Genomic DNA, 19,373 nt, shown 5'->3' on the forward strand with positions numbered 1-19,373 from the left:
CTGAGTGATGGCTAGGGGAAGGAAGGCGTTTTGAATTTTTATATGAGGTTAAAATGAAGAAAATCCATTTCAGCCTTCAGAAGTCAGAGCTCTTGGTACAAAAGGTCACTGATGCCAATTGGCGGCATTGCAGAGCTCAGAGGGAGAACTAAAATAGCAAACTTTTTGTTTTTGAAGCACTAGTTGCACTAGAGGCTTGAGTTCTATGTCTTTTGCCATCCTGATGCCCTGGGATCTTAAGTAAAGAGCATGTGGGAAAGGAAAAACAAGCCATTTTTCTGCCTCCTGTTGGATGGAGGGTAGGGAGTTATCCTCAGATGAGGGGCGATGTAGTATTTGCAGTGGGGTGAGCAAGCCACCAAGTGATGACTCCATGGGGAGAGGGTTGTTTCCAGTTGTGTAGTGCAAGTGGCTGGTCAGTACTGATGGATGTTGGCCTCGAGTTTGATCCTTGCTCCCCACCTTTCCTTGATTATGGAGATAATCCATTCTTAAAGGCTTCAAAATTGTCTCTATGCATGAGACTCTCAGACCTTCTAAACCTGTTGGGTTGCTATTCCATGATCATAGAGGAGATGCAGAGCCAAGCTAATGTTGTGCAACCTTTCCACCTACCTCCCAGATTGGTGACCTCTCCCACAGCGCTGTCATCCTCGGTCACCCAAAGTTGAACCCCAGACAAACCACCTCTAGCCCCGGGCTGGGTCCGCAGTAATCATTTGTTGACTTTGCCTGAAATGGCCACACTTTCACAACCATGTTGAAGAATGCCTTCTCATTTTCCTAAATGGAGTCATTCTGCTATTTCTCCTATTATGTTGGTTAAAACTGTGCGCACACACAAACATATGTATATGTAATATATGCACATAAAGGTACACACAGTATTCCCCAATTTTATTTTATGTGAACTTAATTATGGAATGATGCTGGGAAAGTGGTACATGGGAAATACTGGTATTCCAGTGCTCCGTGTTTGATCGCAGATCAGTGTAGGAAGTTTTGCTGATGGATCCGTGGCAACACCAGTAAGCCATTCACAGACTCAGACTACTCTTTGCTCTCTCATTTCTTATGAAGATACAGTACTCTTCCTGACTCAGAGGTGTGTTATAGAACTTCAGATTTTTTTTTTAAATGTGACTGTAGCATATCTATTTTGGTAGAAGTTATAATGCTGTGTATTGAAAGTGCCCTACCAAATGTCTAAGTTCTTACTAAAAGGAGGGTGGGGATTTAGGGCTGTAATCTGACCTTAGAAATATCTGTAGGAAACATTACCATAAAAATAATTTGGTATCAAGAAGGGTCCTTGGGGCGCCTGGGTGGCTCAGTGGGTTGGGCCTCTGCCTTCAGCTTGGGTCATGATCTCAGTGTCCTGGGATCGAGCCCCGCATTGGGCTCTCTGCTCTCTCTGCCTGCCTCTCTGCCTGCTTGTGATCTCTGTCAAATAAATAAATAAAATCTTAAAAAAAAAAAAAAGAAGGGTCCTTAATGTTTTGCAATTAATTAGGCTAAGCATCCAAAGAAGCATCCTGTCTTTCCAAACCCGGCTTCCACGTTGCTTAGGGACAAGAAAGAACATCTGACCTCACTCTCCTGGTTGTGCTGCTTGTGACCCTGAACGAGACCTTGACCACGGAGGTTAACCCTGACCCTTGTTTTCTTTGCAGACTGCATCATCTGCTATCAAAGGTGCTATTCAGCTGGGAATAGGATACACAGTGGGGAATCTCACTTCCAAGCCCGATAGAGATGTCCTCATGCAAGACTTTTACGTAGTGGAAAGCGTCTTCCTGCCCAGGTAAGAACATTTCCACTTGCTAAAGAGCCTACCCAGCGGCATCTCCCAATTGAAGTCTTTCATACCTTCACATGCATACGTGTCCACGCTGGACCTTTAGTGGGCCCAGAAGCAGTGCTGGTCGTGGTTACTTTCTTTGGCCTCAGGTGGCTTGCATTTTTTTTACGTGGAGATGGGAGGTAGGTTCTGTCCTATGGGCCACTTGTAATTAGTCACGGTGATGCCTGGAAAATGGCGTGAAGACAGACTTTGAGACTCAGCAGGGAAGAGTGCGGTGCTCACGGAGCAGTGTCTGCACGGGTTCAGACAAAGAGGGCGTCGTGGAAGTGGCAGCTGGTGCCAGGTTGTTGCTCCCCCCAATTTCAAAGACGGGCTGGGAGCCCACCGTTGGGCCTCATATCTGAGCTCAGTCATTAGCTCCTCCCTTGCGATGACTTTGACTTAGTTTCTCTCCGGAGAACTTCAGAGACTCCTGCCATTTTGACACCATATTTGTGAAAACACCCAGTTAACCACGCGTGTTGCCTCCAGCTTTATCGTGTTTGGGGGTGGGGAGATCAACGCAGTAAATAAATCTGAGGCAGATGGTAGTGGTGGCTGAACGCGGCGTGAATGCCCGCAGTCCCACAGAGCTGTACGCTTACACACGTCTTAAGTGGTAGCCCTATATTGCGAAGCCTTTACCAAAATAAAGTTTTAAAGCCTGGCACCGGCTCAGTAGAGGAAGACGAGTAATCATGATTGAATTGGAAACATCACCGCTGCTGACAGGATTTTTCAGAGAGAATGGTCTAGCCAGTAAAAATGCAGATACTTGATTCGGGGGCTTAAGGCATTTATTTCGTCTTTGGGGCAAGGAGGTTTGACTTGTAAGGCACATTTATACCTTAAAATAACTATTTCCCTCCCAAATAAGTCTGCTTTCGTTATCACTTATTACTGGGCTTGGGCGAGAATGGCTGGGGCGACCCTTGGGCCCTCAGGGTCTGCATTACGTTATTTTTTAAAAAGTCTTCAGGGAAATGATACTTGTGTGTATCTCCATGTCCGGGTGTCAGCTGTCTGGAAATCAAACCAGTAGGTGATGAACTGAAACAGCCTAGTTTTGGTTTAAATGCTCTGGGCTGAAATACAGAACCATCAGAACTTTTTTTTTTTTAATATTTTATTTATATATTTGACAGACCGAGACCACAAGTAGGCAGAGAGGCAGATAGAGAGAGTGGGGGAAGCGGTTTCCTGCTGAGCAGAGAGCCTGATGTGGGGCTCAGTCCCAGGACCCTGGGATCATGACCTGAGCCAAAGGCAGAGGCTTTAACCCACTGAGCCACCCAATCACCCCTATCAGAACTTTTGAAATTCATTTCCCTTGGGTCCTTAGCAGCCCTGGAACTAATTTCCAGACAGAAGATGGACAACCCAAGGCCGAAATAGAGGCTTGTTTACTCATGACACTGTTGATCTTTCTGGAGTTGGAAATTGTCCTGTGTGGTTTTTATTTTTATTTTTTTACAAGATTGTATTGATTTATTTGAGCGAGAGAGAGAGAGAGAGAGCACAAACAGGGGGAGGGGCAGAGGCAGAGGGAGAAGCAGACTCCCCAGTGAGCAGGGAGCCCGACGCAGGACTCGATCCCAGGACCCTGGGATCATGATCTGAGCCAAAGGCAGATGCTTCACCGACTGAGCCACCCAGGCTCACCTGTGTGTTTTTAACAGTCTGTTTAGCATTCCCAGAAAGTATGCCTTAACTACATTTTTTCTCTAGAAAGTCAGAATGTCATGAGTTTATCTGAATCTTTTGGTATGATCTGTGGTTAGTAATTGCTGTGAATGTGCTTGTGAGGTGTTCCAGCCTCTACCCAGACAGTTCAACCAGAGGTTTTTTACACTGGCTATGAAGCACAAGAGGAACGGAGGTCTTTTGTGGGCACAGGGCTGGCCGTGAGTTCAGGGTGCCGGTGGGTGGGGGAAGAAGGGCAAAGTGCTCCGTCCCCCATAGCGTCTGATCGACAGAGCCAACTATGGATGGGCCCCGGGGAAAGCACGGCTCAAGCAGGTGGTCCCCAAACCTGCAGCTTAGGCTCCGCTGAACTTGTTAGAAATGCATATTATTGGGCTCCACCCCAGATCAGCCGAATCAGGAACTTTGGGGGTGGGACCGAGAAATCCGTGGAACAATCCCTCCAGAAGGTTCTAAGTGCCGAACTGAGAACCGCTGAGCTAGCACAGTACTTCCCGTGTTACAGTGATAACCTTTCCAGTAGCTCCCAGATTTTGTTCTTGGAGTGATTACGTGATTTTTGCACCTAGTAAAACTCCAAATGATTTTTAAATTAATACCTAAAATTTCAAAATCATATCTATTTAGTAACTAAATGATAGAGGACACTCTAGGAGCTACTTTCCGATAAGGAACACATACATAGGTCCTCATAGGCATGGAAGGCACTTCTTCGGGGCCATGAATCCTTTTATTTGTGGATGATTTATTATAAGCATACTGCATTTTCTGATGAAGACAAATGAGGTTGTTTTTCACCTTTTTCTCCAGGAGTAGGAAAGCCAACATCGTTCATACCTAGAATTTATGTCTTTTTTTTTTTAAGATTTTATTTATTTATTTGAAGGGGAACACAAGCAGGGGAGGGGCCAAGGGAGAGAGAGAAGCAGACTTCCCGAGGAGCAGGGAGCCTGACGTGGGGCTCGATCCCAGGACCCCAAGATCATGACGCGAGCTGAAGGCAGGTGCTTAACTGACAGGGCCACCCAGGCGCTCCTAGAATCTGTGTCTCTGACCTTCACTCTCTGTGCCAGGATAGCAGCACCAGCCCTTGCCTGGCAGCCGAGTCACAGCTCGTTGACCCTCTTTAGAAGAACCCACTGTCACATTTAAAATATATCATTTCAGGGTCCTTGCCACCCCCCCGGCCATGCCAGCCATAGCTCCTTGTTACTCTCGCAATCAAAACGCTCCCACAAAGTGATGAGCAAATCCAATACCTTGACCCTGGCGACGGCTTCATGGATATAGATGCCTGTGAAAATTAACAGACGGTACTTTATCGTATCTCCGTGATGCCTCAATAAAGTTGCCAGAAAAAGTTCCCTCCCTGCCCGCCCCTAGTTCTCCACCTGCCTGGAGACAAGAGTTGGTGCAGGGGAGGGTGCTGGGCCGGACTGTCCCCGGTTAGGAGCAGCTGAGCGTTCTGCAGTGTCTGATTGCTCTGAAATGCAAGGAATCTATCTGGGTCATAGAGGAAACTAATTGCTTAGGGTGCCGTGAGATGTTCTAATTCACTACCGTCGTGAAGCTACAGGATCTGTTTCCCTTAGCAACAGAGCAAACTGTGATATTTATTTATTTATTTATTTATTTATTTTAAAGGGGGGGGGGGGCTCGGCGTTATTTTTAGACATTACGCATTTCTCCTCCAGATGATTTCACTTTGTAGACGGGAAAGGGTCTGGACTTGAGATTCGAGGGATGATATAAAATCCCTTTCGACGTGATCTTCCAGAATCAAAGTAGATGAGCAGGAGGAGGGTGGGGACCGTATCTTCATCTTGTGACCCCAGAACTCCCCGCTGCACTCAGAAAGTCAAAGTTGTGGATCCGTTCCACGTGTAGATGAGATGAGGAAGAAAGAGGATGTTCTGTAACGTTTGGCCTTGTGAACGTGAACCTGGGTTGGAAAAAGGAGGCAACATTTATGAGGACCAGCTGTGAACCAACCAACATATTATATTTTGATATAATATTTATGTAACATATAGTATTAAATTATTGTTTTTACTTTTCACATTTACCAAAAAAAAAAAAAAGTCCACTTTATGTAGGAAGTAGGTACGGCCCTCAGACCGTAAATACCTTGACCCAAAGCTGTGCAGCCGATGAATGGTGAAGGCAGGATCTGGGTTCGGAGAGGGTTGGCTCCTGAGTTTTGGGTTTTCCTCACACTGTGGCAGTAAATAAAGCACAGTAGCAGGATTTCTGCTTTTTTGAATCCAAAAAAGGATCCAGCTTTTGCCTCAGAATTACCAGCCTAAAGCTGTCTCTCCAGCCCCTTCCCTCTGCTCCCCTCCAGGAGGCGCCACCACAGCCTTCCCTGTGAGGGAAAAAGTGGCTTCGAAGCAGGCAGTAGGAGGTTACATACCTTCCCGTATTCGAGAATAATCATGTCCCTAAAGCATGTGTAGAAGTCTTCACATCCTAATCTCTTTGCTTACAAAACGGAGTTCAGTTTGCTGTAAGGACCGTCACAGAACGCAGATGGCCCCTAGGTTTGGTGTCTGACTCTTGGGGATTGATGTGGATGGCCAGAGGATACACTCACTGGTTGGAGAGTTAGCCAGGACTGCTGTGGGGGGGAGACAGGTTTCTAGATGGCAAAGCAAACATATTGGTCAGCAGTTCATAGGAACGTCGTCGGATTTCAGGGCTGGATGGTACAGTTTTGATAGATTAGCCAAGTGTCCCTGCGTTTCAAGTGATGTTGACATAAACTCATCCAAGAACCTCTCCGTTACCCCATGGGTCAGCGTACTACAGCCCATGGGACAAACCTGCCTCCCCACCCCTTTTTGTTGATAAAGTTTAATTGGATCACAGCCCTATCCTCTCATTAACATATTGTCTGTGACCCCTTTCTCACCACAGCCTAGAGCTCTGAGTGGCTGCAGCAGGGCCTCTGAAAAGACTGCCACCCCGGCCGGTACACGCATTCTGTAGCACGTCCTACGGACACGTGGACGACACACCAGGCCCCCAGAGTAGTCCTCCCTGCTTTAAAGAGGGAACATAGCCTTTCCTGGACAAGCCAAATAGTGTGATGTCCCTTCAGGTCAAACTCTTTCAATATTTGTTCAGCATTTATGCAGTAGGAATGGGGAGAAACGGATTTCCTCTCAACAGGAGGTACATACCTCTCCTTTTGTTCAAAATAAAAGGTTTCTTGCAGGTACTGAATATTACGTAACATTTTAACTTCATTGAAATCGCTTTGCAAACAGTTTCCTTAGACGGGACCCACTGGTTGGGAGCTTTAGCATTTAAATAGCCAGTGATATCATGTGTTCCTGGAAATGAGAGCCCCCCACCCCCCATGTATTATTTGGCTTTGAACTTGAAGCCCTCTCAGCTACTGATGTTTAAGGACTGGCTGTGGTCAGCTGGCTGGCCGCAAAAGACGGTGTGGCCTTGCACGAGGCAGCACAGGCCTCTGTGGGAAGTGCTAGCGGGAGGGGTCACCAGCAGGGACTCTGGCCTTGGCTTTGTTTTGCTTTGTTCTCCAACTGAAGAACACTGTCCAGTTTCACAAGAGAGGACTTGGCTAAATCGGCCGAGGAAATGGTTGACACCAAAGTCGGCTTCTCCAGACCCTGACTCACAAAGGTCCAGTTGGAAGAGTCTCGGTGCCAGCATTTACTGGTTCCTGGACCCTGGAGGCCCGTGTCCAAGCGGACTGCTGCGCCAGCCCCCCTCGTCTCTCCAGTTCCATCCGCGCCCGGCACCCGGCCCGCTGCGGGCACTCATGCTTGCTGAGATGACGGATTTCATGTTTCGGCTTGGCTGGGCTAGGGGACGCCTCGTGGCTGGTAAAACATTATTTCTGAGGGTGTGTTTGATGATTTCTCCAGAGGAAATTTGCATTTGGATCAGGACTGGACCCATGGTCATCTCACCAGTCTGTTGAGGGCCCGAGTGGAACCCAAAAGTAGAGGAGGGCAAGTTCGCTCCCCTCCTGGGGGGGGCAGGCGTCTTCTCCTGCGCTCAGACTTCAGCTCTCCTGGCTCTGGGGGCCCTCCGGCCCCCAGACTTACACCGCCGGCTGCGCTGGTGCTCAGACCTTCAGGTCTGAGCTGGGACTACATGACCAGCTGTCTCGGGTCTCCAGCTTGCAGAGGGCAGACCGAGGGACCTCTCCCCATCAATAATCCCATGAACATATCTGTCACCCAGGAGGTGCGGACCCCAGTCCTTTTGTCAACGGGCCCCAAACCCACTACTGACAGTTCTAGTTTGCAGTCATGAATTCACCAAATAGAAAATGAGGGAAAACATCAAAGCTCTGGCTCTTAGCTTCCAGACCGGACCCCTTAGATCCCCTAGAGATGCTGAAATAGTCTCTCCTTCCTGCTTCGCACCAGATCTCTCCTCCCGGTGCCACCAAACGTAGCACTGGGTGATCAGGCTGTGAGACCACGAAGCGAAGGTGTTCGTGGTGCACACAAATGAGAATGTTCTCGTGGTTGATCCAGCTTCTGGAAGTACAGCTCTGCCCACCTGACCCTGCAGGGGGAGGTGCTCCTGGAGAAGAGCTGGGGTATGTGGGCAGGCGGTCCCCCGGAGCGTATAGCCGAATCCTGGAAAGGGAGACGAGCCTAGGAATGTCAAGTTTAAGTTGAGGCATACCTGTTCACTTCGGACTTTTCCACTGTGTGGTATGAATCTGATCTCCCGATCTTGTTTGTTCCTGACCAGCTTAGGCCATTACCTCCCCTCCCTGGACCTGGACTTTTTTATCTGCTAAGAGGGAAATGCCAGGTGGTGGCTAATGCTTCCTGCAAGCTCCAGCAGTGTGTAATTCTAAGCACCCATCATCATTAAGAAACACATAGTTTTAAATTTAAGAGGAGCAGTGGCTTTGGCCTTAATAGTGGAACTGTCCTCAGAAGAGGTTTCACCCCTTCTGGGCCCGAGACTGGTCCATGATCAAGCTGCTTTTTTGGTTGAAACAAAGGAGAAAAGGACAAGATAAAAGTATGCTCTTTTTTTTTTTTTAAGATTTTTATTTATTTATTTGACACAGAGAGAGAGATCACAAGTAGACAGGCAGGCAGAGAGGGGGAAGCAGGCTCACTGCTGAGCAGAGAGCCTGATGCGGGGCTCGATCCCAGGACCCTGAGATCATGACCTGAGCCGAAGGCAGAGGCTCAACCCACTGAGCCACCCAGGCACCCTAAAAGTATGCTCTTTATCCACAGTTTTTCCTTCCTTCCATGGAGTTAACATACCCTTTCTTTTATAATTTGGTAAGTTTAGTACTTTGATTTGGCTTCATTGTTTCGGTTCTTACTTCATGGAGTAAAGTCAGAAATCCCACATCAGCCTCCAAATTTTTATTGTTGAGTTTTGACCAGCTCATGGGATCCGAACTTCTAGAGCCATGGCTCAAAACCTCACAGCTGGAATTTCCACCACCTCGATTTTATGTCAAGGCGGGAAAACTTTTTTTTTTTTCCCGAAATGCCCTGAAGGAACATAATATAAATCTTAAACTGTGAAGAGGTCATTTTTGCTGAGTGAGTGTAGATGCTGGGCACGGTCTCTGGATGAACACCTCCCAGCGAGGACAGCCAGCAGGAGGCTGAGACTCATCCCTGACCACTGGACTCGTGTTCATGCTGCTGGGTTTCACACACGTGTCGACCCTCAGCTGTTCGAGTGAAGGCAGACCCCAGGATTCTTTAGGAATCCTGATTCTTTGTTTTAGGGAAGGGGTTATCCTCATACTGCTTTTCAAAGGGACACTGTGAAAAGTCCCTTTCATTTCGTCCTCATGCCTTTTAACCCAGTGTCCCACTCTGGCGATCGCTGTGGCTAGGGGTCTGCTAGTCCCTGAAGGACTTTTTAGGCACATCCATGTACCGCCCACTTTTTTTTTCTTTTTGTATATAAATGGTGGATGCCACACAGTATTCGGCCTGCTGCTTCTTTGACTTAATTTGTCCTAGATCCCTTCGCTGTCACTGTGTAATAAATCTCATTTTTTTAATGGCTGCGTAGTAGTCCAGGGTGTGGCTGAACGGCATTAATCTGACCTACATCTTCAGAGAGAGACGAAGCTAGCTGGCTTCCAACCCTCTGTCCTTACAAACCAGGCTGGAATGAATAACCACGTGCACGTGTTGTTTTCTACCTACGCTGGTTTGCATGTGGGATAAATTGCATTTGCTGGGTCATACAGTTCTATACGTTCGCAATTTTGATAGAAGTTGTGAAAATGGCCCCCATTAAAAAAAAATAGCAGCTTACTCTCCACCAGTAATGTTTTAGGGTGCCAGTTTCCCTTGAACTTTATCGAAATTTTGGATTTTGCCCCTCTCCTATGTATTATAGCCTCAGTGACACTTAATCTGCATTTATTTTATTATAAATATATAATTATTTTATTAAATTTATTATATATACATTAATCACGTATTTTATATAAATAAAATTATTTTATTATATTATGCACTTATAAATAAATTTATTATAATATAAATTACATATAAAACATATACATTGTATATTTATATAAATATATAGGTGTTTATTATAAATATATTGCATTTATTTTATTATTGTAAATGTATAAATATTATTTTATTATTTTGTTATAAAGCTTGAGCATCTTTTTATACGTTTTGCTTATTTATACCTCCATTTCTGTGAAGTGCCTGGTCATTTCTTTGCCTTTTTTTTTTTTTAATTAACTTTTTGGTCTTTGACTTTGCTGTTTATAGGAGCTCATTATATTGGGAGATCAGCCCTTTGTCTGCGGGGCTAGTTATGGATATTTCCCATTTTGTCATTTCTTTGATTGCCTTTCTTTTTTTTTTAAATCCCCGGTCAACTCATTCTTCATGTGAAGCATTTGGGTCTGGGTTGTTTGCCATCATCACACAGCCTCGATCATCCAGACATATTCAGGGTCCCCATGTGCTGGGCACACAGCCGCTCACGTTCCTGATCACGCTGGCATTGCCTTTCTGGAGGCTCCGTGTGGTGTTCAGGGAACACAGCTTGTAAGCAGCAGAGACCGGAGTTAGACCCAGACCTCCCCGGGTCAGAGCATCACCACCACTGCCTGGCTATTCAGTCTAATTTAAGATCATGCAAACTGATCTTCTGTTAATCAAAGGGAAGTAAAACTCATAAGATGAAAACTACTAGGAAAGAAACAAACAAAGAATGGTGCTATCTTACAACCTACTGCTTGGGAATGTTCCCCTCCATCCGTGCAAACAGAGCGGTTCAAGATGGTGTAATGTCGGGAAATAATTATTAGTTAATATATGTTAATGATGCCATGAAGAAGTTACTATGTGTGTGAAGCCTGTGTTGAGTATAATGTCCTCCCCCTTCCCATGTTCTCTATGTATGCAAATATAAGTTACTAGCTGTCCCCTACAGGCAAGCTGCCTCACAGTTGACCCTCACCTTTGACCCAATCTCTGTATCCCTTGGCAGCCCAAAAGAAGCTAGATTTTTTTTTTCATTTTTACTGATTTGGCAGATTTTTCCACCAGCTGTCGGAGTGGATACCTACAGAAGTAAATGTTCCCTTTCTCATCCCAGAGATGTTCTGTGTATATGCTGGAGGGCACCTGCCGTCTGCTCTCCAGGGAGACCCCACACTATCCTTTTTAAACCGCAACTGCATAAACCGCAGTCGTCACGAGATTGCAAATCCAGGGGAAACTTGCAGTGGATGGTGGTTTTCGGGAGACATGAGCAGCCCAAGAAGCTCAGAATAACCACAAATGAAAGTAATAATAAATATTCTCTCCTCAGTGATAGAATCTTGGGCTCCCAGCTGCATAAGAACAAGCCGTTTAAAGAAAAACTCCAGGATCATCTGGGTGGCTCAGTCAGTTAAGCATCTGCCTTCAGCTCAGGTCATGATCCCAGAGTCCCAGGATCGAGTCCCGCATCGGGCTCCCTGCTCAGCGAGGAGTTTGCTTCTCCCTCTGACCCTCCCCCCTCTCATGTTCTCTCTCTCTCTCCCTCAAATAAATAAATAAAATCTTTTTTAAAAAATTAAAATTAAAAAAAAAAAAAGAAAAGAAAAACTCCAGGGGCATGTGGATGGTGCAGTTGGTTAAGTGTCTGACTCTTGGTTTTGACTCCGGTCATGACCCCAGGGTCAGGCGATTGAGCCCCCTGTCAGGCTCTGCACTTAGTGAGGAGTCTGCTCGAGATTCTCTCTCTCCCTCTCCCTCCCCCGCCATGCTCTCTCTCTCTCAAATTAATGTTTTTAAAAATCTCCTTTCTTAAATAAAAGAGAAAGAAAAACTCCAAGGAAGTAAGACTATTTAGGTTTTATTCTCTGGACGTTGAAGGTAATGTAAGGAGCCCTAGTGGAACTAGACTTGGGCTGCATGAGGTAGAAAGGGAAGAAGAGAGTGGAAGAAATCAGAAGTCAGCAACGCTCTTCGTCCACCAGCCCCGCCGCTTGAGAACCCAAGGCATCATGCTTGCCTTTGCTTGCTTGCAAGGGTAAGGAAGGATGTCAGAGGCCACTCTGAGGCTCTGTGATTTTACCCCTTATTTCTGCATAGCCCGCACATTCAAGTGACTTGATGTCTCGTGAGTTCCAGAACTATTCCTCTTGACCATCCCGGAGGACCTGAGTTATGTGTCCCCTTATAAATCTCAGAGAATGAGGAAACGTTCACATGTAATGCCCGGGGAACACACATGAATTGTGAGTATTCACTGTACTGGCCTAGGGCAGTGGGGACTGTTCAGGTGAGCCGGTGAGCTGGAGCCATTCCGCACACGGAGCTGGCACAGAGGGGCTGCTCTTGTCCTGGGCAGTCCTGGGTCCTGTGCCCTAAAGGGCAAGCCTCACCTCTGAAGATAAGACACATTGTCTGCAGTTGGTCCCTGACAACACAAGCCAACTGCTGGCTCTGGGAGTCCCCAGAAGAAGCAGTCCGTGACCCTGCAGGAGGACGATCTGGCTTCAGTGGATACATCAAACAGATAATCTCCTAAATAGTTCTTAAGCGTGATTTTTTTTTTATTATGGTGATTTTTAAAATTAATTCATTTTAATTTCTGGTGTAATTAACATACAGTGTTATGTTGGTTTCAAGTGTGCCATGTAGCGATTCAGTAGTTCTGTACATCACTCAATGCTCATGATGCCAAGTGTACTTTTCATCCCCATCACCCACTGGCCCCATCCCCCCAGCCACCTCTCCCCTGGTAACCATCTGTGTGTTCTCTATAGTAAAGAGCCTGTCGCTTGGTTTGTCTATCTTTATTTTGTTTCTTAAATTCCACATTTAAGTGAAATCATACAATATGTGTCTTTGACTTACATCACTTAGTGTTACACTCTCTAGGTCTGTTCACGTTGCAAATGGCAAAATACCGTTCTTTTTTTTTTTTTTTAAGGATTTTATTTATTTATTTGACAGAGATCACAAGTAGGCAGGCAGAGAGAGAGGAAGAAGCAGGCTCCATGCTGAGCAGAGAGCCCGATGCGGGTCTCGATCCCAGGGCCCTGGGATCATGACCTGAGCCGAAGGCAGAGGCTTTAACCCACTGAGCCACCCAGGCACCCCAATACCGTTCTTTTTGAGGCTGAGTCATGTTCCATTGTCTGTGGAGACCAGTGATTGTTTACCCTACCTCTTGACTTTTGAACCTAAGCTTCATGTAAGAATGAAGTTTACTGTTGTAGCATTATCTTGAAAACTCATCCTTTCACTCAGAAAATACTTATTGTCAATGATGTGCCAGGTACTGATAAAAAATGTGACTGCCCTGAAGTGGATTCCAAGTGTTTGTTGCATGCTAAAAGCCTTTTCATTTGCACGGTGTTATTTGTATCCACAAAAATCAGACCAGGACAAAGCTGCCTAGAGCCTTGATGTCCCACTTAGAATGTGGCGAAAAGAGATCTCGAACCCCTCTATAAAACTGTATTCCTCGCTGCCTTTTTTTCACTTTTCACAATGAAAACTTTTAGTACGGGTAGATGAGGCGGCTTGTCGGATGTCACGTGAAATGTATTATAGTTGTAGCCAAAGAATTAAATGAATGATAAACCTCAACATTCAGGCTAGTGGATCCCTCCAAGGAGAAAGAGGGTTTTATGATCAATAAAAAGTACAGGAGGCAATTCAACTACATAGATAATATTTTATTTCTTAAGCAGCATTTTGGCTTCATGAGAATTCACTGGTTTATTTCTTCTGATACCTTTTATATATCATAAATATTGCACAGGAATTTTCAGAGATGAACCCAGAAAGGGGAGGGGAGATAATGATGTATCTGGGAATGGAAATATGGTTTTAAAAATCCCTAAAATATTTAAGGTCTCTTTTCCTTTAAATATGGATGTAAGAAAGAGCTCGGATTCAGGACTCGGCCCTTTTCAGTGTGACGATTTTGTCAGTGACATATTTTTAAAAGTATTTCCCTTATTCCTTGTTTAAACTGTGTATCCAATATTCATGGCCCAAAAAAAAAAAAAAAAAAATGCTAAGGACACACTGTGATTGGTAGGGATCGCCTGCTTGGCATGGTCCCTACCGAATTAGCATCTGATTTTACCTGATGGCTGTTGCCCTCTGTGACATGAGCTCAGAGGGGTCCACAATCGGGGCATGTTTTCCTGGCAGGGAAATTGGCCTGGGACCAATCGAGCTAGTGTTTGAAGTCAAAATTGCCTTTGCTAATGCTCTTTCTCTCTCTCTCTTGCCTTTTTTTTTTCTTTTTTCTTTTTTTTATTTAATTGCAGCGAAGGGAGCAATCTGACCCCAGCTCATCATTACCCAGACTTCAGGTTTAAGACATATGCTCCACTAGCATTCCGATATTTCAGAGAACTTTTTGGTATCAAGCCTGATGATTACTTGGTAAGAACCTGTAATTTTCCTTCCTTCTCCAGGAATGTGTGATATAAACATTTGTCTCGTAGCAACAGTGACAAGGGGCTTGTGTCTCTTGTTTTAATAAAACTCGGGAGTGTAGTAAAAGGTCCAGGTTTCATAACGACGATAAATTTAGCTTCAGGAAATGTGATTGGACTCTGCCGCCTTTACTGATACCTACAAAATCTGCTTTAGTCCTAGATATTGAAATAATTGTGGGATTGGTTGCTACTTCAGATGATTATTCTAACAGATATATTATGAGTTCTAAATACTCCTGTGAATTTTGCTGATTGGATTCTATTTGAAAGCCTTCCTGTTTTAATTGCCATATTTACACCAGTTGTCTCAAACCTGCCTCGGCCCACAACCATTTTCACCTTGACCTACAACTTGAATGCCATTTCAGAGATGCTAGGTAGTTTTGTTCTCAACATCTCTTGATGCAAAGTCTTTTTAAATGTGTCTTTATCTGGTACAGGGCATATTCTACCCTTGTCTTTTCTCTCCATCATCTTTCTGGCACGCAGCAGGTACGGAACACAGCAGCCTTTTTGGGAGGTGGTCTGATGTGATCTCAGATTGCTACCTTATTCCTGTTCGAGGAACCAGGAACTTCCTTTTTGTTTCAAGGGGAAAATGGTTTATTTCCTAATTTGATCACTGTTAACACCCTGGGGCTCTCCAGAATTGGTTTTCAAGAAGCTGTAGGAAGAGTGCCATCAAATATTTATCGTTCACCCCATTCTGAATGATCTTAATAAGACTTGAGCCAGATCCTGGAATAAAGCTTTGCAGGGGAAGTATGGCAACATTTATCCCTTGGAACAAAGAGTATTTAAACTGCATTTTATAATTTGGGTAAGATGTACGTGATAAAATTCACAACTGATTCTGTTCTGTGCTGATGAAAACCTGTGCATCTGCGACCCTCTCTTTTTTTTTTTTTCAAGGTTTTTTTTTTTTTTTAACTCCAGTTAGTTAACATACAGTGTTGTATGAGTTGCGGGTTTGCAACATAGTGAATCAGCGGTTCCTACAGCACCAGTGTTCATCACAACAGGTGCAGTCCTTCACCCCATCACCTATTTCTCCCATCCCTCCCCCCCCCCACTCTGGTATGACCCCCTTCTTTAGTTGGGCCCTGAGAAACTCCTATGACTTCTGCCCCATGAGATGATACTGGCTCCTTGAGGCACATTAAAAAGGCTTCATAGCAGTGGGGACCGAGGAGAAAGTCCCTGGCCATCCTCCTGCTCTTAAATGTGTTCCTCCAAGTAAGTTGCTTTCCGTCTTGTCATGCCCCACTCACTGAGGTATCTGCTGTCTCCACCCAGCACCTCCAACCTGCCCTCACCAGCCACCTCCAGGGCACAAAGCCACGCATCTGAGGGGCGGGGAGTGGCGTGGGTGTGTGTAGATAAGTTCTAGAGAAGATGTCTTTGGTTCCTCACCATTCTATAATTATTGAGCGTTACTGTCATTCAGGAAACATGTTTGGGAAGCTCAGTGGGGTCTTGATATCGTCTTACTGAAAACAAGATTGGCTACGAATGACGGGGAGATTCAAAAATGATAAGGCATGATACTCAGAGAACTTAAAATCCAGCTGGAATGATGATTTGCTTGTGTGCGAGAATCACAAACTTTACTGGGCAGTAACTAGACAGTCAGTACCCAAGGATGTCGGAGGAGGGGGCAGGGGGCCTCTCTGTTGTACCAAGGATGAGGAGGGCTTCTTCTGGGTGTGAAATGGTTTAACTGCGATGTAAAAATTAGAGGGAATTTGAGTAGGTGGAAAAGAAGGGAAGCATATTGAGGGGAGGGGAGGTGGTGTAAGGATGGTGGGACCAGAGACACAAATGCTTACGTGTTTAGAAGCACTTTGGGTGGACCAGGATGGCGGGGAGAGGAAGGTCTGGATCAGGAAGTTGGAAAGACGGGTCCAGATTATGCAAATAAGCAGTTTTTTGTTTTGTTTTGTTTTTTTAATTATAGGAAGCTGGTGAAATTTAAAGAGAGACTACATATTTGATGATGTTGAGGAATTAGGTTTTCGGTGGGATGATGGTATTCTGGTTCTGTTTTCAAAGAGGAGCATTTGGCTTTTTGAGACCCAGGCTGAAGTATCTATGGGTGGGATGATGTGATGTCTGGGGTTTGCTTGGAAAGAATCTGAGGGAAGCAGGCAGAGGGGTGATTGGGTTGTAGCGGAGACAAGACTGGCCAGGAGTTGATCGTTGTGGGAGCTGGAAGGACGATAGAGAGATGTTAATTATGCAATTCTCTTTACTTTTATGTAGGTTTGAAATTTTCCATAATGAAGACTTGGAGGGTGGGGGAGGAAAAGACAGGAACAGGCAGGTCAGAGTGTTTTTGTCTGATTCCGTTTTCCCACCTCGCTGTGACCGGACCCATCTCTGGGACCTGCAAAAAAACAGACAAAGGCCTTGTAGTTGAACATGGCTGCCTGGATCCCAGTGGTTACGGCCGCCTATCTGCGGGCACTGAGACTCCCACTGGGGACACCCCAACCCAGAACTAGAAGTTCACCTCCAAACCCCTCAACTGGAAAACCCCAGCCAGTGATTCGAAGTGTGGCAGATGAAGAAAGGGCTTTGAACCTGGCGTGATATGCTTCCCAGAATTAGGTATAACCGTCAGATTTCTTAGCACAACCATTCATTGTAGATGAACAGGCTAAAGCTGGGGTCGGAGAGGTCCCCAAGGTGACCCATGCTGGTGGGTGCAGAGTCCAGATCTGAACAAGCATCCCCCAGCCCTCCCACCGCGTGCTTGTCCATTGACCCGCTGGCCCCCCAGGCCACGGAGTCTCAGACCTCTCCTTCAATGTGATCTCACCCTAACAGTCCCTCAGCCACCGAACTATGAGGTGTCTGTTCTGAAGCATCTGGCCAGAGGAGTCAAAGCACCTCCAACAAAGCATTCTTTGGAAGAGTTAAGGCCAGATAAAGCCCAGGAGAATCAAATAAAACCACCGTTAAAAAAACTGTGTGAAGGAAAAAAAAAAAAAAATCATCCAGAGCAGAGGGCATCCTGGCATCTATCAGACGGGCTCGTCAAACCCGTATCTGTGAAGATCTACTGCCCTAAAAGGGGGAGGAGATGGTAACATTATACAATAATGGTAACTCTCCAGAAAGGTCGTCTCTTGGATCCCCGTGACATGTGTGCATTTCTGCTTCGCTTTGTGCTCTTGCGTCTGGATTTGAGCCTGAATTACTCTGTTTTGTTCTCGGTACCATGAAGGTTCACACGTGCATGCTGATTACACGTTTCATGTTGGAACATGCATAATGTGGATCGTGAGACCGCACACCCGAGTGCTTGTGTGTGCCCTGCACGGGGACACACCTCCTTCCTTCCTTGTTCCAAAATAAAGGCCTCCCAAGGGAAGGTCAAGGGCCCCCAGAGCACTTTTTCCCCCCACATCTCTGCTTGGGCAACAGGCACCCCGAGGTGCCCCAGTGTTCCAGAATCCGGCAGGATTTACATGATGTCCTTCCAGACTCACGGGCACCAGTGGAGAGCAGGGGGGTGAATATTTCACACTATCGGGGGGAAGAAAATGGCAGGAAGAATGATCTCCACCACGCTGAGCCGGTTTACATTGTTAATTTGCCTTGGCGGGGCCCAGCAGGGTTGTACTTTGTGGCCTTTCCAGTGGGGGTCTTCGGGAGGCCCTGCAGGAAGTCGAAGGAAGAGAATGGATACATTGGAACAGCTCACACAAAAGAAAGGGCCTGCAGTAAAATTGCGGAAGAAGCGGGTGTCCACGTGGGCCTTGTGGATTGAGGCTAATTAAAATGTTCCCGTCCCGCCTCTTTATTTGCTCTTTAGCAGAACATTGCCCAGAAGGTTGGTCACCAGGTTCTAGGATGAGAAACCGCAGAATTGCAGGTGACAAGGGTGGGAGTCCTGGTCTCATGATGCCAGTTGTCTGCACACTGATGCTCCAGTGTTCTGACCCCCACCAGAGTCGAAACAGTTTCTTTTTGCGTGCATATTACTTTGTAAGTTACCTAATAGAGGACTGTTCAACAAGTAACCGATGAAATACTTCCCCTGTAATGTCACTGCTTGTAGAAGAATATGAGACTTTAATTGGAAACAGATGTTCAGGTCTGAATCGGTTTTCTCTAGACCGCTCCTCCTGGATCGCCCCCTAATTTCCCTATTTGCAGCCTCTCGTTTCTGCGTCCTGTGCTGTTGTTGCCCTTCCACAACATCGACTCCTCTCCGTAAGAAGGTTGTGTGCCGGGACCTCCAAGCCCGTAAAACAGAGAATCAGAATTCCTAAAGAGAGTGCGGGGTCTGCCCTCACTCTTTCTAAGAGCTTAGGGTCCACACCTTTGTTTGCCGGCGTCTCCAATTCGTGATTACACAAAAGACGTGTCTTGCTTCTTGACTCACTAGGAGTGTCGCGGTGTATCTGTGGGTAGCCCTCTGCTCGTCGGAGTTGGGCCTGAGGCATGGCCAGCTCTTGCGCACCTGGAAGGGGTCTGCCCCACTCCCCTGCGCACGGTCACGCAGCAAGAACTAGGAACAGCGATAACCCAGTGGTCACTCTTCGCCAGCGGCTTTGAAAGCACCCACTTTAGAAGCTTCCAGCTGCCTTCCTGGAGATCCTGTTAGCGTCATTTTAGAGATGAGGTTCCTTGGACTCTGGGTGCCAGGGGTATTTACTGCAGGTCACTTAAGTGGTCACTGGTAGAGGCTTGATTTTTTAAAAAGAAAAAAAAAGTGCTTTCCGGGGTGCCTGGGTGGTGCAGTGGGTCCAGGGTCAGACGCTTGATTTCGGCTCAGGTCATGATGTCAGGGTCCTGAGATCAAGCCCCACACCGGGCTCTGCACTCAGCATGGAGTCTGCCTGAGATTCTCTCTCTCTC

General features: G+C 46.1%; 1 protein-coding gene across 1 annotated transcript in view; it reads left to right on the forward strand.

The window, feature by feature from the left end:
• PIP5K1B (phosphatidylinositol-4-phosphate 5-kinase type 1 beta) overlaps window positions 1-19,373 on the forward strand; it is a 287,921-nt gene that overhangs the window by 156,104 nt on the left and 112,444 nt on the right. Inside the window, exons 4-5 of the mRNA XM_080819587.1 lie at window positions 1,674-1,804; window positions 14,331-14,448. Of these exons, the coding sequence (XP_080675713.1) occupies window positions 1,674-1,804; window positions 14,331-14,448 (249 nt within the window). The remainder of the gene's footprint in view (window positions 1-1,673; window positions 1,805-14,330; window positions 14,449-19,373) is intronic.

The sequence above is a fragment of the Martes martes genome (assembly GCF_963455335.1).
Source record: "Martes martes genome assembly, chromosome: 12".
NCBI classification, from domain to species: Eukaryota; Metazoa; Chordata; class Mammalia; order Carnivora; family Mustelidae; genus Martes; species Martes martes.